Here is a 17,906-nt window from a genome sequence, read left to right on the forward strand (position 1 = left end):
TTATTCTGAACGTCCACATAAGTCTAACTAAATATAAATCTGACGTAACTCCAGTATTTTAATTTACTTCACTACAATCTGCCACTGTCTTGTATTTTATATTGGCAGTTTATACAAAGTACATTTACAAAAGGTTGACTAAATCCTGAAGGTGTCACTTGAAGTGCTCATTACTCACTTTCTGAAGTTTTAATAATGAATTAAGAAAATATTCGATTAAACTGTGATGAAAAGACATTAGTTGCAGTTTAATATTTCATTATGACGTGTATCTTATATCTCAATGTGAGTATGTGCATTTCATATCTATTAGCTTTTAAAAGGGTTCCTAAGGTCATGAAAAACCTGGAAAAGTCATGGAATTGTAAAATGTTTATTTCCAGGCCTGGAAAAGTGCTTTAAAAAAATTAAATACTAAAAAGTTTTGGCGATGTCATGGAAATTTGTTATATTCATATTTTCATGTCGTTAATTTACGCTGAGTTTTAAATAATTCATATGCTTTTAAAAGAAAGACACTCAAAATATAAGCAGTTGGTCAAAATGTGTATGAACCCTGCTTTTATCTGACAACTATTTAAGGCGCTATACAATTTGAATGTGTTTTTAAAAAGGTTAAAAACTAGATGCAGTTTTCCAGATCATACTTAGTATATTCAAAGCTCTTGGCATCATCAGTGATAAACTCACACAGACGAATGCGTTTCCACAAATGACCAACAGGAGGAGCCAGAGTTTTAAAAATACAGTTTTTATTTTATCACTGAACTGTTTGAAGCTGCAATTTAAAGTAACATTTCCACGGTCCGACAAACAGACCCACGTTGTGCTTTCAGACAAACGAGCTATGATGATGGACGCTGCTGGCTTCGTGAAAACTGTGTAGAACTAAAGCAGACAGGTTTTTTTTTATTAAAAAGCCACAAAAATCCAAAAGAGACCAAAATATCACACCAACAGGCGGACAGCTTTTTATCCACCTTCATTCATTAAAACATAAATGAACTAATAACTACTTGTATAAGTTCTCATCCCACATGAGAACACGTTTGAAGAAAAAATTGGCACAGACAGAAAAACAAAACAAAAAGGCAGAGTGAAGTTTAAAAAGTCTCACTCACTCATTATGGCACATTGACAACTTTTCACTGCGTTCAAAAATACTTGGTGCGTTTCTTCAGGGAGACGCGGTGACGTCACACGTCCTGACAAGAGGACGAGGACCTCAGAGGACGGGACAGAGGGCGTGTCCAGATAAACAGACATAGTGGTCAAACTTCATATAAAACTGCAGGAGAGGAATTTTTTTACCGATACTCACAATGACCATTCAGAGGGCAGGTGAACGGCCCATGAGATCTATTTAAACGTCCTCTGCAGGATTCAGTCCTTGTTACATTCATTGACAAACAGAAGCGGCCCCGAGGCGACGCTGAAGCAGACGGAGGGAGCGGAGCGGCTCTGCAGGGTCGTGACCTTCCCTCCAGAGTTTCTCGTTTTCCCACGTCTTTGTGTATTTGGCTTGATCAGAGTTAGAAGCTGCAACAGTCACGGCCGAGCGACGTCCTGCTTGTTGTTTGAAAACCAACGTGGAGGATCCCGGTTCACTAACGAATGAGCTGAGGTGTTCCAGGTCACGTAGACGAGCCGAACACCTGCAGCGTTTCAAATGTGTTGAGACTTAATTTACACACCAACGTGACTTCATGTGAATTATTATAAAAAGGCAGAAAAAATAAACTGTTTCAACTTCATTAACACAATTATCAATATTCTTTTGTGCAAAGGGTTTATAAATGAGGGCTCTTTGATGCTAAGTGTGCAGAACGTCTTCGTCTGGAAAATTGGAAACTTTCAGTCGTCTTCTACGTGAGTTCACTTCATCGGTCTTCTTTTTTTTTTCTTTTTATCTTTTGGTTTCATCTCAGAGAAAACAGCCTCTTTGATCAGTAGCATTGATACAAAACAATAAAAACAAACATAAAGCCCAGAGCAGCTTATGTTTTTGGAGCAAATAAAAACAGATCAGTAACTTTTCAGCTCATTTTGATGCCATGTGGTCCGGATGAGACGAGGCGGTCCTCGTCCTCCGGTCGTCTCTGCTGCCTCCTCTCAGGCCGAGGGGCTCAGTTACTCCAGATGTTGAAAGGTTCATGGCGGTGGAGGTTGTTGGAGGCCGGGCTCGTCTGCTCTGGGTCTGCTGGAGGTTCTAGATCATGGCCCGGAAAGCAAACGACACCGCGGCGCCCAACGCCAAGCCGAGGGACAGGAAGAAGGCCATGATGGCCCCCGCCGTCTCCGCCTCGTGCTGCGGCACCTTCCTGTACGCACACAACACAGGGAGGGAGTTCATTAAGATCACATGGTTCACTCCGAAACATTGTGTGTGTGTGTGTGTTATTTACTTGGGTCCGAAGCACATGCACAGACTGGCCAGGTATCCGTTGGAGAAGGAGAAGAAGATCATGAAGATGATGTACCAGGCGTCATGGCTGAACCACACGGGGAGGTAGTAGCGAGGCTGAACATTACACAGCATGAAGAGGGGGATGAAGACCACACGCAGACCCACGAGGACGGGAAGCCAGAGGCTGTCCTTACCCGGCTGAGGAGAGAGAGAGAGAGAGAAACAACATTTAGGTGATTCTACTTTGTGTGTGTTTGAGTGAGAAGGGGAGTCTTTAACAAGTGGTGCATTACTCCATTAGTTAAATCAAGTTATTTATCAAGATTATACTAAAGAATATTCAGTGGTTTTGAATCATCAGCTTGTTTCTGTGACGCACATTTTCACAGTTTTATGACCTTTAATAAATAAATTGAATAGATTGAACAGTGGATAAGCAGCATTTAGAACTTTGGATGCACTAAAAACTAATGTGTCTGTGTGTTTTAACATGAACATCGTTTTAGAACATTTAGATCTATCAGCTGTAAATGTATTATATTAAATTTGGATTTTATATTTTGAACGGTAAAGCTCATATTTCCACGTCCTCTCTGCTCAGAGGAACCGTCTGGATCCTGTTTCCTGACGATGAGGATAAATAATCTCACATGGTGGTGGAGCAGCTGACTCCTGCCATCTGCCCCCGAGAGGCTGCATTCCTGCTCAGGTCACACTGTGTTAACGAACCCTACTCAGTTTGTACTGGGAGACTTAATTCCATTTGATCATTTCCTGTGGATTGCAGGAAACTCAGACTTGATGTTGATCTGTTTCTGGATTTAGTTTTACAGTGGACTGAACTTGTGCCGAGACCAGAAAGACATTATGATTATTGTTTTATTAAAAAAGGAAATCTGCCTGACGTACTTTTCAATGTTTGAATATAAAATGAGACCAAATGAGGAGAATGAAGTATAAGGAGGAGAAATCTGAATATATCTGGAGATGAAGGATCTTCTCGGGGCAACGGGCAGTATTTTGGGTCGTGTGTTGTAAACAGTGGAGATCAACGCCCGGACTCTTCCAATTGACATAGAGTTTCCAGTCTGACAAGTTTATTTTAATCCCAAACATTTCTAATTATAAAACAAACAGAATTATGTTTGTGGGTGTTTTAGATCCAGAAATCATTCTGTCTGACCTCCATCTACATTAATATTCAGATGGTTGTTCAGCTGAAAAGCAGACGCCAACAGATTCTACATATTCACATGCAGAATCTGTTTATAGAGATTATAGGAGGTATCAGCTAAAAAAAAAAATCAGCTGGAAATAACCTATAACAATAAACTCTATAAATACACTCACAGCCAGAGGTGTACAGATGTGTAGAAGAGCTCCAGGCTTTTCAGTTGCTCACTAACGTCTGAGCTGCCAGCGTCTTTCACAGAGTGTGTCACAGAACCACCATAAAAATCACCAGCACCCAAACCACTTCCTTTACACACAGTTGACTCATAGGAACACACCCACATCTCCAACCAACCAAACCGTGGGCGGGCGCAGTGCATTGTGGGTAGTTTAGGCGGCAGGTTTTGCCGCCTAAACTACCCACGGAATTGGAAGTCGTCCAGAATGAGACTGAGAGCAGCAGGAAGAGTTTCTCTGCTTCTGGTTACAGCTCAGAAACCTTCACAACTGAAGAATTAACTTGATCCAGACTCCTCTCTCTAAAACAAACCTGATCTCAATGGTAAAATATGTCTTCTCTATTTTCACTCCTTACTCCATTCCACTCATGGCAGATTTATCTACATGTAAACATTTACGCAGGCTGAGTTTTTCATTAAAACACCAACCAGTGGGTTTCCAGCACCAGCAAGAAAAACAGCAGATCCCACTAAATATTTTGATGTGGTCATTTCGAATGGACTTTGAGATTAATGTGATTATAAACAACACACATCACTGGATCGGCTCGTGTATCAGCCTGTGTGAGGTGATAAAGTCGAAGCGGTGGTTATTACCGTTACTACATGTTCGAAAAACTCAGGAGTCTGCACACGAGAGCTTGTGTCCTGAAGCCGGATCAATGAGTCAATAAACTAAGTGAAGGTTCGATTCCCGACTCTGTTACGATGTGACCTCACTGGAACCGAGCTTGATGATACAACATCTCATTTGTGTAGAACTCACCCACATACAGACGGCCGTCAGACTCCTGCCGGCCCAGTCCATTGTGTTGAAGAGGAGGAAACATGACACAGGGATGAAGTACATATCTGAAGAAGGAGCAAAACAAAAATCTGTTGTTAGAAAACAATTCTGCAAATGCTTGAAGAAACTAAAAAAACAACAACCTCACATGAACATCTGATTCTGAAAGTTTGCAGCTTTCTCCTTCCCTGCTGTCGGTTTGGATTCACAGCTGCTTACCGAGGATTCCAGATGTGACCCTGAGTCACGATGCTGACAAGTATCAAAAGATCCTAAACAACTTTTCTTGCTACTTTGTTGTTTTGATACTTTTCCCCCTGTGACTCCAGATCCTGTGAATCCAGGCCAACAGCAGCTTCTGGAATCCTCCAGGGAGAAAGCTGCTAACGTTACGGAACTTCACTAAACACTAAACGATGATATAATAGTTTCAGTTTCAGTTTCCCTCATAGGAGATGCTGTATGTGCAAAGAACTAAAATGTATACATCTGTATTTTCATGGACAGCTTTCATATTTATATATAAAGAATAAAGGCAGAGGCAGAGAAGGAAAAATACACAGTAGAGTAAAAGTCAGTTCAACTGTAGCCCGAAGCTTTCTAACACAGTTGTGCTTAATTGCCTGTGTGAGACAGTTTCCAGTTTTTTTAAATGATAAATAATAAGGAGATGAAGTCATTTGAATTGTTTTTGATTGGTCTTGCAACTCGTTCACATTAAAATTAAACATCTGCCTTGACAGAGCGCCCAAACTTTCTGTGTGGGACGAGGATTCAACAGTTTTCCAGTCTAGAAGCAAACTAAAAACGTTTGAAGACAAAAGGACCAAAAACGAGTGCTCGTCCCTCGAAGACGTCAGGTGGACAGAGTCACTGGTCTTTGTGCTAATGAAGAAAACAGAGACTCACCCCAGCCGCCTCCGTTTGCTACTGTGGACTTGACGTCAACGGTCACAGCTGGGAAGGTTCCGATGGTGACGGTGAAGATGAAGCACACCGACAGGGCCATCACCCAGATCTGATTAGAGAGCATCGGAGCACGTTATCAAAGTGATGCAACCAGTGTCATCTCCGTCACAGGTGGACGCTGGTGAAAGCTGTGTCTGTAGCTGCTCTGCATTTCTAACTGAACCACAGACTGTGAGGACAGACAGTCGTCGTCGTCTCACCTGTTTGAAGATGTTGATCACAGACACGCTGGGTTTGGCCTCGTCATCCATCAGACTCACCACCGGTCGCTTCTCTGCTGGAAAAAACATCTGGCTGTCATGGCTTTGTCCCAGTGACGAGTGGAGTTAAGTTTCATCGGGTGCATGCACAAGATCTCAGAGCACACATTACATCATTTGTACCATTTTTGAGAAAGTCCAACTTGTTCTCTTCATCCTCGGATGGTCTGGATCTATTGCTCTCTGTGTAGTACTGGAAAAACTCCTGTTGACAAAACCAACAGCGGTGATGAGTCGAGTGCACTGAGCCAGTGGAGCAGCGATCAGGGAGGACAGCCTGTTGGCTGAGATGCTGCAGACTTTGAATATCAGGTGTTTACTTTCTCCTCAAAGGCTGCGGAGGAATTCAAATCTTATCGAGACTTTACAGAGTTCTGTCCAAATGGGTTGTAAAACCAACACCGCACGATAAAAACAACCATTTAACTCTTTTTGATAAGGTCTTACCATCCTGGGCAGGGCGAGGTAGGACATGATGGCCAGGAAAATAACAACACAGGCAGTGATGAAGTAACCAAACGCACTGTCCTGCAGGGCCGATCCAGCTGCACACAAACACAAGGCACATGGAATCATACGGGTTCTTAAAACTATCCTAAAGTATTGATTTAGCTGATTTAAGTTCTTCTTGCGGAACACTGAGGTCGCGGAAATATCCTGAGAATTCCATAAACTCTCCCTCACAGCTTCACCAGCTAATGTGTCATTTCCTGTGAAGTCTGGTGAAGCAGCTCGGAGAAAAATCTCAAGAGTCAAAGGGAATTCTGAGGAACTAAATCTATTTTCCTAATTATTCACTGTAAGAGGCCGAATTCAAAGAGCAGCCAAACAGGTTGTTATTTCTGATGACTTAACCTTTGGCTGAACTTCCCACTAAACAAAATTAATAATTAAAACACATTTAATATTCAAAGGTATTTGTATAATTGCGTGTTTCAAACTCACTTAATGCAAACAATATTATAAATCCCTGTCACTTTATATCTTATGAGCAGTTAAATTACAAATTGCTGCGAAAATCATTACACTGCAGGACATGCAGCAGTTTTTTTATACATAGCACCATTGCTACTGTGTGAGACACGTACAGGCCAGAGCGCAGATCATGGAGAAAGCAGCGAAGGCGCCGGCCAGCCCCTGTCCGCTCATGATGGGGGTGGTGTAGGAGGCGGGCAGTAACCCCGCCAGCCCGAACAGGCTGCCCTGAAGAACCGCCCCGAACGCTGAGCAGGAGCACAGGACACAAGAGGAGCATTAATAAGAATGAGAGTCACTGTGAAAACCAAAATAAACTCATTGTCCCACAGAATCAGGTAAAAGGCCCCATGAAATATTTACAACCAGTGAGATGATTTCTAAAATCTTGTAGCAAATATTTTGTTACTCTTAAATAATATCTCACTTTCCTTATCTCAGTTTACACACAGCCAGTGAGACACAAACCTGCATCCCCCCAGTAGATTACTACAGTGTATACATTTTAATTAGCTACAGAAATCTTGCAACATGTGTCCACAAAGAGGAATGTGCCACTGCTGATATCAAAGCTTCAAGGTCACAACGTGCTCCCCTCTAAATGAAACATGATGGGCTGATCCTCCCGAGGATCTGGGGGTCAGGGCTGGCCCAACAGGGGACAGGGAGGGGGGGTGAGCTTATCCCTGCTGCTCATGGTCACATAGAAAATAAACAAACTCAGCGAGATTTTCAGATTGTGTTCTGAAGCTCAGCATCGAACAACAGCGCGTGTGTGTGTGTGTGTGTGTGTGTCCATATGAGAGGGACTTTCCAACACAGTGGATGCAGAAGAATTTGATCAAAGAAGAAGACACACGTGGAACTAATCATTTGCTCGAGTTCCACATGGAAATGACGTCAAGATGCTCATGTCATGAAGGTGATGGATGCTCTGCTGCTGGGAATTAAACTATATTTAATATATCTAGTATAACCTTACTGATGTAAATGTGCCTTCGTTGTCAGGCTGTGTGAGATGTGCAGTTTCCAAATACAAGTGTCTCGTCTTTACGCTGGTTAGAGAAAACTGAGGAACAACAATCGGAGCTTTGTGGACGGGACTGGGAAGGTCAACGTCGTCTTCCTACATAATCAGTTTGGATGAGATCCACACAGCTGCACACGTGAAGAGCTGCTGATGTCCAACCTCACCAGCGTCAGCTTGAGATCACATCTTTGAGATGGATAACTAATTTGCATCTGAATGGTTGGAACACACATCATCCAAATAGGAATTCAGCAATCATAACCAGAGGAATGATATTATCATCACGCCAGCCTTTGAGAGTCGTCGATTTGAAGCCTCAAGTTCGTCCAGCGCCATTTTGTTGTTTAAAAAAAACAACGAATTAACCACATTTGGACGAGCAGGGGGTGGGAACTGTACACCTTCAACCTGCACCCATTTGGCAGTACTAGCTGTCAATCACATTGTAACCACAACCTAATGCATACCAAGCTGCAAAATGAACATCGTGCTGCATTGAAGAAGACTTGAAGCCATTAAGATCAAACTCTTTAGGAAAATGTTAACTGAGTTGACTAGTTAGTCGTTTTCTCAAAGACTTTATAGAAACTAAAGTAAACAGGTCTAGAAATGTCCCTGCTGTTAAATAGTTTCGACACAGAAGAATCATATAATCATCACGTATTTGGAAACTCACAGTTGATGCAGATAATTTTGATCATAGTGACGGTGAAGAAGGTCATTGGGGTCATGTCCACCTTGACGAAGACAGCCGTCAGCAGGAAAACCACCAGGATGACCGTCAGGCTGCCGGAGATCCGCAGCTTCTGAGGAATCCTGAGACACACACGGTGAAACAAGAGAGAAATAAAACAAATTGAATAACCAGGAAAACACAGCCATCCTGAAGCATGGGTCAAAAACATTACCCATAACCATTTAATGATGCTTGAGGAGTTAATTAGGGCCCGAGCACCGAATGGTGAGAGGCCCTATTGAATCTGTAAGGATTTTTATTATTAGGGCCCGAGCACCGAATGGTGAGAGGCCCTATTGAATCTGTAAGGATTTTTATTATTATTATTATTATTATTATTTCCCTTTGGGGGGCTTTTTCAGGGTCTAGACATGCTCAAAAAGTTATGAAACTTTGCAGGAAATTCAAGGTCTGCGGATATTTTAGTATTCTGGAGTAATTGGAATTGGGCGTGGCAAAATGGCTCTACAGCGCCCCCTGGAACCAGCCCCTAGGTTTCCACATAACGGATTTTCATCAAAATCTGGATATAGGTGTATCGTGACCAGTCATGAAAAAAAGTCTCATGGAGCATTATGAAAAACGCAACAGGAAGTCCGCCATTTTGCTTTTAGTGGCCATTTTGGCAATATCCCACATTTTTACTTTTACGTACTTGTCCCAGGGCTTTCATCAGATCAACTTCAAATTCAGATGAGTGTCATCTCAACAAGATGGAGATAAAAAATGATTGAGGGATTTTTTTTTTATCACACCGTGTGACCGTGGCATGGCGTTAAAAATTGGTTACACGCCATCAAAACACGGGCATCTGTATCTCGGACATACATGTTCCAATCAAGTCCAAACTAGACATGTAAGACAATAGTCCCCGCCTGATGACATCTATGCATAAATGATGACTTAAAACCGCAGCGCCCCCTGGTGGCAACAGGAAATGTCTTGTTTTTTGCTTGTCTTACAATTGGATGAATTTCTCCTCATCCACTGACCTCAACCATGTCAAACTGTATCAAATGGGTCCCAAGACATTGACAATGAAGACATAAGATTACCGTGACTTTTCGTCAAACGCCATATGAATGGCGTGGCATTAAAGTTCATCAACTCGCCGTGAAACACGAAATTGCTGTAACTTCAGTGTTCATGATTCTATCTCTCTCAAACTACATGTGTGTAACAACAGCCCCCCCCTGAAGATATTCATATGGTTTTAAGAAATGGGCGTGGCAAAAAAACTGACCAGCGCCCCCTATAGGGCAACCCCGGCACTACGATGGCCGACATTTATACAAATCTATCGGGACATGTGTCGTTTCATAACAAACAAAAAAATATCTTGGATAGGTATGCTTGACCAAACAGGGAGGCCGCCATTTTGGATTAAGTGGCCATTTTTTTTCCATATTCCACATTTTTACTTGATGCACTTGTCCCAGGGCTTTCATCAGATTAACTTCAAATTAAGATCAGTGCCATCACAACAAGATGGAGATAAAAAGTGATTAAGAGATTGACCTTTCGTCACACCGTGTGACCGTGGCGTGGCGTCTTGAGTTTGATTAAACGCCATCAAAACACGAGGTTCTGTATCTCGGACATACATTGTCCAATCGAGTCCAAACTAGACATGTAAGACAAGGGTGCCATCCTGATGACATCTACACAGAAATTATGACTTGAAATTACAGCGCCCCCTGGTGGCTACAGGAAGTGACATGTTTTATACTTTGATGAACTGCTCCTGGCTGCTTTACGATATACAGCTCAAATGAGCTCAGTCAAGTCATTGAATCAAGGTCAGAATTGTGACATTTCCTCAAACCATGTAAACATTGATGTTTGGCGAAGGATCATCCTTCGCCAAAGGACACGATGTTTTCATAATTCCACTGTGCATTGTCCTATCACTACCAAACTTCTGTCACATGATAAGAGTACAAGCCTGAACAGCTCTATGTGTCAATATTTCCTCAGTGTCATAGCGCCACCTACTGATTCACCAGGAAACAGGAAGTACTTTGTTAATCCACTCTGCATTATCCAACCGGCTCCAAACTACTGACCTATGATCACAATACTGATCTGAACAGCTCCACATATAAATATTAGTTCAGGGTCATAGCGCCACCTACTGATCAGTGTGAAAATTCAGTTGTGTTAACATTGTCCAATTGACACAAAATTGCTCACGCTACATCAGAGCGCCTACATGAAGAGATCTATATGTCTGTGCGTAATAATAGTGATGGCGCCACCTACTGGCAAACCTACTGCCGCAGAGCGCAAAACGCATGCAACGTGGAGAAGTGCATGCTCGATCGATGATGTGCGCTTGGTCATCGATCGCTCTCTCCACCGACCGCAACAGGCTTCAACGTGCGGGTGCTCGGGCCCGCAAGTGCTACAACGTAGCCCTAGTTATTATTATTATTATTTCCCTTTGGGGGGCTTTTTCAGGGTCTAGACATGCTCAAAAAGTTATGAAACTTTGCAGGAAATTCAAGGTCTGCGGATATTTTAGTATTCTGGAGTAATTGGAATTGGGCGTGGCAAAATGGCTCTACAGCGCCCCCTGGAACCAGCCCCTAGGTTTCCACATAACGGATTTTCATCAAAATCTGGATATAGGTGTATCGTGACCAGTCATGAAAAAAAGTCTCATGGAGCATTATGAAAAACGCAACAGGAAGTCCGCCATTTTGCTTTTAGTGGCCATTTTGGCAATATCCCACATTTTTACTTTTCCGTACTTGTCCCAGGGCTTTCATCAGATCAACTTCAAATTCAGATGAGTGTCATCACAACAAGATGGAGATAAAAAATGATTGAGGGATTTTTTTTTTATCACACCGTGTGACCGTGGCATGGCGTTAAAAATTGGTTACACGCCATCAAAACACGGGCATCTGTATCTCGGACATACATGTTCCAATCAAGTCCACACTAGACATGTAAGACAATAGTCCCCGCCTGATGACATCTATGCATAAATGATGACTTAAAACCGCAGCGCCCCCTGGTGGCAACAGGAAATGTCTTGTTTTTTGCTTGTCTTACACTTGGATGAATTTCTCCTCATCCACTGACCTCAACCATGTCAAACTGTATCAAATGGGTCCCAAGACATTGACAATGAAGACATAAGATTACCGTGACTTTTCGTCAAACGCCATATGAATGGCGTGGCATTAAAGTTCATCAACTCGCCGTGAAACACGAAATTGCTGTAACTTCAGTGTTCATGATTCTATCTCTCTCAAACTACATGTGTGTAACAACAGCCCCCCCCTGAAGATATTCATATGGTTTTAAGAAATGGGCGTGGCAAAAAAACTGACCAGCGCCCCCTATAGGGCAACCCCGGCACTACGATGGCCGACATTTATACAAATCTATCGGGACATGTGTCGTTTCATAACAAACAAAAAAATATCTTGGATAGGTATGCTTGACCAAACAGGGAGGCCGCCATTTTGGATTAAGTGGCCATTTTTTTTCCGTATTCCACATTTTTACTTGATGCACTTGTCCCAGGGCTTTCATCAGATTAACTTCAAATTAAGATCAGTGCCATCACAACAAGATGGAGATAAAAAGTGATTAAGAGATTGACCTTTCGTCACACCGTGTGACCGTGGCGTGGCGTCTTGAGTTTGATTAAACGCCATCAAAACACGAGGTTCTGTATCTCGGACATACATTGTACAATCGAGTCCAAACTAGACATGTAAGACAAGGGTGCCATCCTGATGACATCTACACAGAAATTATGACTTGAAATTACAGCGCCCCCTGGTGGCTACAGGAAGTGACATGTTTTATACTTTGATGAACTGCTCTTGGCTGCTTTAAGATATACAGCTCAAATGAGCTCAGTCAAGTCAATGAATCAAGGTCAGAATTGTGACATTTCCTCAAACCATGTAAACATTGATGTTTGGCGAAGGATCATCCTTCGCCAAAGGACACGATGTTTTCATAAATCCACTGTGCATTGTCCTATCACTACCAAACTTCTGTCACATGATAAGAGTACAAGCCTGAACAGCTCTATGTGTCAATATTTCCTCAGTGTCATAGCGCCACCTACTGATTCGCCAGGAAACAGGAAGTACTTTGTTAATCCACTCTGCATTATCCAACCGGCTCCAAACTACTGACCTATGATCACAATACTGATCTGAACAGCTCCAAATATAAATATTAGTTCAGGGTCAGAGCGCCACCTACTGATCAGTGTGAAAATTAAGTTGTGTTAACATTGTCCGATTGACACAAAATTGCTCACGCTGTATCAGAGCGCCTACATGAACAGATATATATTTTATAAAGTAAGTCCTTAAAATATAAATATAAGATGTTTAGAGTGAATTTAACCAAATGTCAACTATTTGTCTTATAATGGACAATAAATCAAGAGAAAAATACTGATAAGAAAAGTAAGAAAGTGGGAAACCGGGGAATGATTCCTTCAAAAACAAAGTTCAAATCAGAAATATGTTTCCTTTATACTAGAAACAAAGCTTTTATTTATCTGAAAAGTTTTCTGCTGAAGTCACTCCGACATAGAGCGCGAAGAAATAGGAAAATAGAGAAGCTGTGTCAGTTTACAAAGGCCTGTGTTCATGAGGGCAGGAAAAAACGTCAGCAGAAATGAAGTGAGAATATTGAGGGAGAGCGGGACAGCAGGAGAAGAAGAACAGAGGCAAAGTTTGGAGGGAAGAAGAAGAAGAAGAAGAAGAAGAAGAAGAAGAAGAAGAAGAAGAAGTGAAGCTGAGAACATAAAAAGCATTCCTGGGTGTGTTTGTGCAGGGGAAGAGTCGGCCATGGTCGGGGTCCACCCCAGATCTCTCCCAATCCAACTTAATTAAAGCAAACAAACTGGAGGCACACAGACCCTCATTCACATAACAGGATCATGTTACCTACACTGGGTCGAGGGGGGGCAAAAGATAAGTAGTGGGGGGTGGGGGTAGAAAGAACAGCAGAAATATAGATGGTGGAATGCGATAATTGTCTCAACAGGACAGAACCGAGATGCTACTGATGTTGTAGCAGATGTTGTGATCTTCAGGTTTAACTCATTTTAGAAGATATGACAGTGAATGACGCCAAATCATCTTGATCTCCCCCTGGTGGCTGGCTGGAGTACAGATCACAAACCTCACCATAAAAACTGTTTTTATCCAAAGATGATTTCTGTCATTTAAGTTTTTTCTTATCACACTGATGTTTGTGTCCATTGTCCGACACGTTGGGTTTTAAAACAGTTATTTGACACAAGGCCGCAAGTTCTACAATTCTCCATGCTCCTTGTTTTCGTTGGTGTGAACGTGTCAATAATGCAGCCGGGGGAATACCTCTGGTGAATGAAGGAGTTGAGGCAGGTGAAGATGAGCAGAGGCACCATGGCACAAAGAGTCATCACGTTGTTGAACTTGGACTCCAGCACATTCCGGGTGTCCACGCCCTCCATCGTGCTGTTCGCCGTGACATTGGTGGAGAGATCGGTGGGCGGGTCCTTCAACCGGCTGGTGAAGTACTGCAGAGAAACAAAAGAAGGGTGTGCATTTTTATAACAATGGTCATCAGTTCTAAATGAAGCAGTTGAAGTGCTGCATCAGTGTAATCTGCATAAGAGGCCAATGAGGAAATGAATCTATCTGTTCAACATCCCAGGTTTAAACAACTGGTTCTTCATGGCGGTATGATGAACTGCAGGACTGCAAATAACCAGCCAACTTGGTGTAAATATAAACAAAGTGGGAGGTGGCTTGATGAGAAAGCTCATGATTTTAAATAATGTTCAAAATAAAACCATCTTTTGAGAGAAAAGATACAAAAGATATCCACATTCTACGAATGTACATGTGACGCATTCAAGCTGATGTGAAACCCTTATCTTTCATTTATAGATTGTTCCATTTGTAGGTCTACTTGCTCAGCATAGTTGTATTTATGTGGTTTGAGCCATTTGAGCTACAACAAAAACCTTCCTCAGGGTGGAACCAAATGAAGTCTGCCAGGAAAATTAAACAGAAATTCCACATTTTGAGAATTTAACCCTTTAAGGCTAAAGAACAATAGTGGTGGGGGATTAGAGGGGCTTTCATGTAAATCCACCTGGTTGGGGTCAGGTCAGACATCCTGAGTGAAACCAGGTGGATTTGGAGAGAAAGGTAAACAAACATCTGTATTTTCTCTAAGTAAGGTGACCTTTATCCAAATGGAGTCCAACTTTTTGATTAACTCGTCACTGCCTCCAGGCCACCAGCAGGACAGCAGCTAAAATTCTCAAGAGGTTTGAAGCCGTTGCCTAACTCACCATTGTCGCCGTCATGAAGAAATTCCATGGTAAGAGGGTTCCAAGACCCAGGATGAAGAAAATGATCCACACTGCATTGTATCTGGGAAAAAGACCAAAAAGGAAGTTCACAGCAAAACCACATCAATTAAGTCATTCAACGTCTTATCAACAATTTAGATCATGGCCTTCGTTTGGGTCCCGTCCAAAACCCTATTGTACACAATGAAGCAGAAAATGAAAACAACATCAAGTTGTCCATCGAGGATTTTGACAAAGGAATGTCCTTCCTTTAAGAGTTGCTCTTACTTGTCGCGAGGAGCGTTGATGGCCGTCATGGCTGCTGTTGGTGAGGCGGGGTCACGTGTTCAGTTAGAGTTGGATCAGCGCAGCACCAGGTCTGAAACACACAGATAACAAAACGGGTTCTAAGCATAAAATATCTCTGCCGAACAACCTTTTAATCATCTGCTGCCATCTGTCCCCTCCTCTCCCTCATTTAGATTTAGTTTGGCACCACTTGTATGTGCAGACCGTCGCAGCAATTCAATAATGGGAAATTGAATAATGTAATTTGAACAGGCACAGTAAACCAATTCGTGCAAAAACTACCAGTATGCTCCCAGTTTGGTGGCGTCACGCCAGCAGCAGTGGGAGATAACCTCAAACTTCACAACACTACACAGAACAGTAACAACTCAGCCTCCAAGTTTGTGCTTTAGTTTTTAAACGCTGAGAAAAAGCTCCACAACAGGACACAAATAATTCTTACTGGTTTGTGGGGAAGTTGCATAAAAAGTTACAAAACTCACAAGACATACATCACAGTACCAAAACATGTGAGAAGGTTTCTGCTCACAAATTAAAGTCACGTTCTATCATCGTACTCACAGTAATCAGTACAGGGGGTGGGGGGGGGGAACCTCCTCTTTCCTCTGGTCAGATGCAACAAAGGCTGAACAAGCCGCACATGTTGCGTTTTATACCATCCAGAGGTTTAGTAGGTTGACACCCCACCGTCTGCTGCACATTAGACCGGCCCCTCTGTGTATCTCTGAGTCCATCCCTCCGCCCCTTTACCTCAAAACAACCCGTTCTCTCTTTCTCTCTCCGCCGTCCAACCTCTTCTACACATTTACACATTTCTCTGGTACGTAGAACGTCAACGCCCGGATTTATTTATTTCACTCAAAAAACAGAAAAAAAACAGAGGGCATTGGGGTGAGACCCTTCCTCGAGAAGAAAGCTGCGAGGATTGAACAATCAATGTGAGATGGAAACTAGAGGTTAGAAAAAGACGCAGCTGAGAGGAGAAGATGAAGGGTTTGTTTTTCCAGATTGTATTAGTCCACAATGTTCTGGAGTGAACTCATCTGTTCTGCTCTACATACGACCTCAGTTTTCAATCCACACACCCAGGGCTTCTTTATTTCTCCCTCCACTTCCCCCCTTCTGTTTCCTACTGTCTAATTTCTCGCCTCGCTGGATCGACCATTTCTCCTCTAAACCTTTTTCATTACTTTCAAGTCAGTTGCTCCCTTGGCCTTCATCTTTTACTCCCCATCCATATTTTTTCCATGTTATTCTGCTTTCATACCCACTCTTTATTCATGCTCTTGCTGCCCTCCTTCTGAGCATCTTCTCCCCCTGGATGTGATGGAAGACATGTGCTCAGATAGCTGTGTGACACCTTCTCTAAACAGAAAAACCTTTTCCTCAGCACACTTCCTTATAAAAGGAAAACACACAGACCCATTGGCATCAAATCAAGCTAAATAATTCAGAGCAGAGCTAAGGTTGTCTCATTAATACATGGATCATGACTTCTTAAATACAACAGCTCTAAAAAGGACACACACAGACACCATCACCCATTATAATAAGCTCACAAAAGCTTTTGACTACAAGCAGAGCTATGAGGAGATGATTTATTTCCTCTAATGCTCGACAACATGTTCGGTTAGCGCGACACTTTCCTGGCAAAGGGAGGGCTAATAAAAAAAACATGGAAACAAGTGATGGATACGAGAGCCGGACTAATATCTGTGTTTGGGGTCCATGCCGATACCTATATAAGGAAGTTAAAACTTTTTCTGATATTAATATATTTAACATACATCTTTTATGGCAATCGCTCATTACATGCCGTTATCAAACCCTTATTACAAAGACGTTAATCTAGGTCATAATTTGAATAAAGAAAATATAAGAACAGATATTTTCTGTACTGTTGATTCTAAAATAAAAGTTTGGTCATATCAGTTCGTATCGGCCAACAAATGCTGACACTGTTATGTCGCCTGATTTGAAAACTAGTCGGACTCTATTTCTTAAACATAAGATTGCCATGTGTGATTTGATTTATTCCACAATAAATAGACTGTGGTTGGCAGCACTTAAAAAAAAGCACTGAGTGTCTTTTTGCTGACAGACACGAGGAAGCCAATGGTTGATGTGGCTGGTCATGAGTTTTACCCTCAGAGAGGACAGAGACGGCCCTATATGAAGTTGGCCACACACACACACACACACTACAGGCCATTAACTAACATGCAACTCCTAAACTCTACCAATTTGGCTGAACCTGGAGTCTAACTCTGAGAAACCTCTGTCTATGGGAAAGATCTGCACGAGTCCAGCATTCAGAAGAAGGTATGTTAATCAACAAGTCTATAGGTGGATGCTTACACAGAGATTAACCACAAGACCAGGCACGAACTGAATGAAAACTAGAATGGACAGATTAATCAGAAAGGTCAATGGGTCACTCCATCAGTGAAAAGGTTAAGAGGCAATACCGGGGTAAAAATTGGCAGCACCTGCAGTAAAAAGTGTGACCACCAGGGAGCCCTGACAAGTCGTATCACCTCCTCCATGGAGGGTTCTGTTTCTGCCCCTGGCGGCTGGCCATGTTTTTTTTATTGGTTGGTTTGTCAGCTGGGTTGCGCAATAACTACAGAACAGATTTCCATGAAATTTGGATGGAGCTTGGAGGGAGGATGGGATACGGAGCAAGAGAGAAA

General features: G+C 42.4%; 1 protein-coding gene across 4 annotated transcripts in view; it reads right to left on the bottom strand.

Moving 5' to 3' along the window:
• Positions 1 to 735: 735 nt before the first annotated feature.
• Positions 736 to 17,906, bottom strand: part of LOC128453121 (equilibrative nucleoside transporter 1) — a 35,155-nt gene continuing 17,984 nt past the window's right edge. For 2 of the 4 annotated variants that reach the window (XM_053435828.1, XM_053435827.1), the window contains exons 2-13: positions 15,193 to 15,283; positions 14,905 to 14,986; positions 13,940 to 14,121; positions 8,517 to 8,656; positions 6,924 to 7,058; positions 6,283 to 6,380; positions 5,959 to 6,040; positions 5,776 to 5,852; positions 5,516 to 5,624; positions 4,586 to 4,671; positions 2,406 to 2,605; positions 736 to 2,321 (exon numbers count right to left, since the gene is read on the bottom strand). In XM_053435828.1, the coding sequence (XP_053291803.1) occupies positions 2,210 to 2,321; positions 2,406 to 2,605; positions 4,586 to 4,671; positions 5,516 to 5,624; positions 5,776 to 5,852; positions 5,959 to 6,040; positions 6,283 to 6,380; positions 6,924 to 7,058; positions 8,517 to 8,656; positions 13,940 to 14,121; positions 14,905 to 14,986; positions 15,193 to 15,221 (1,332 nt within the window). In that variant the 5' untranslated portion in view covers positions 15,222 to 15,283 and the 3' untranslated portion in view covers positions 736 to 2,209. Of the gene's footprint in view, positions 2,322 to 2,405; positions 2,606 to 4,585; positions 4,672 to 5,515; positions 5,625 to 5,775; positions 5,853 to 5,958; positions 6,041 to 6,282; positions 6,381 to 6,923; positions 7,059 to 8,516; positions 8,657 to 13,939; positions 14,122 to 14,904; positions 14,987 to 15,192; positions 15,284 to 15,774; positions 16,006 to 17,906 lie in introns of those variants that run through there. The other 2 variants (XM_053435829.1, XM_053435826.1) reach the window with 2 other exon arrangements.

This window comes from Pleuronectes platessa, chromosome 12 (genome assembly GCF_947347685.1).
Source record: "Pleuronectes platessa chromosome 12, fPlePla1.1, whole genome shotgun sequence".
Lineage (NCBI taxonomy): Eukaryota > Metazoa > Chordata > Actinopteri > Pleuronectiformes > Pleuronectidae > Pleuronectes > Pleuronectes platessa.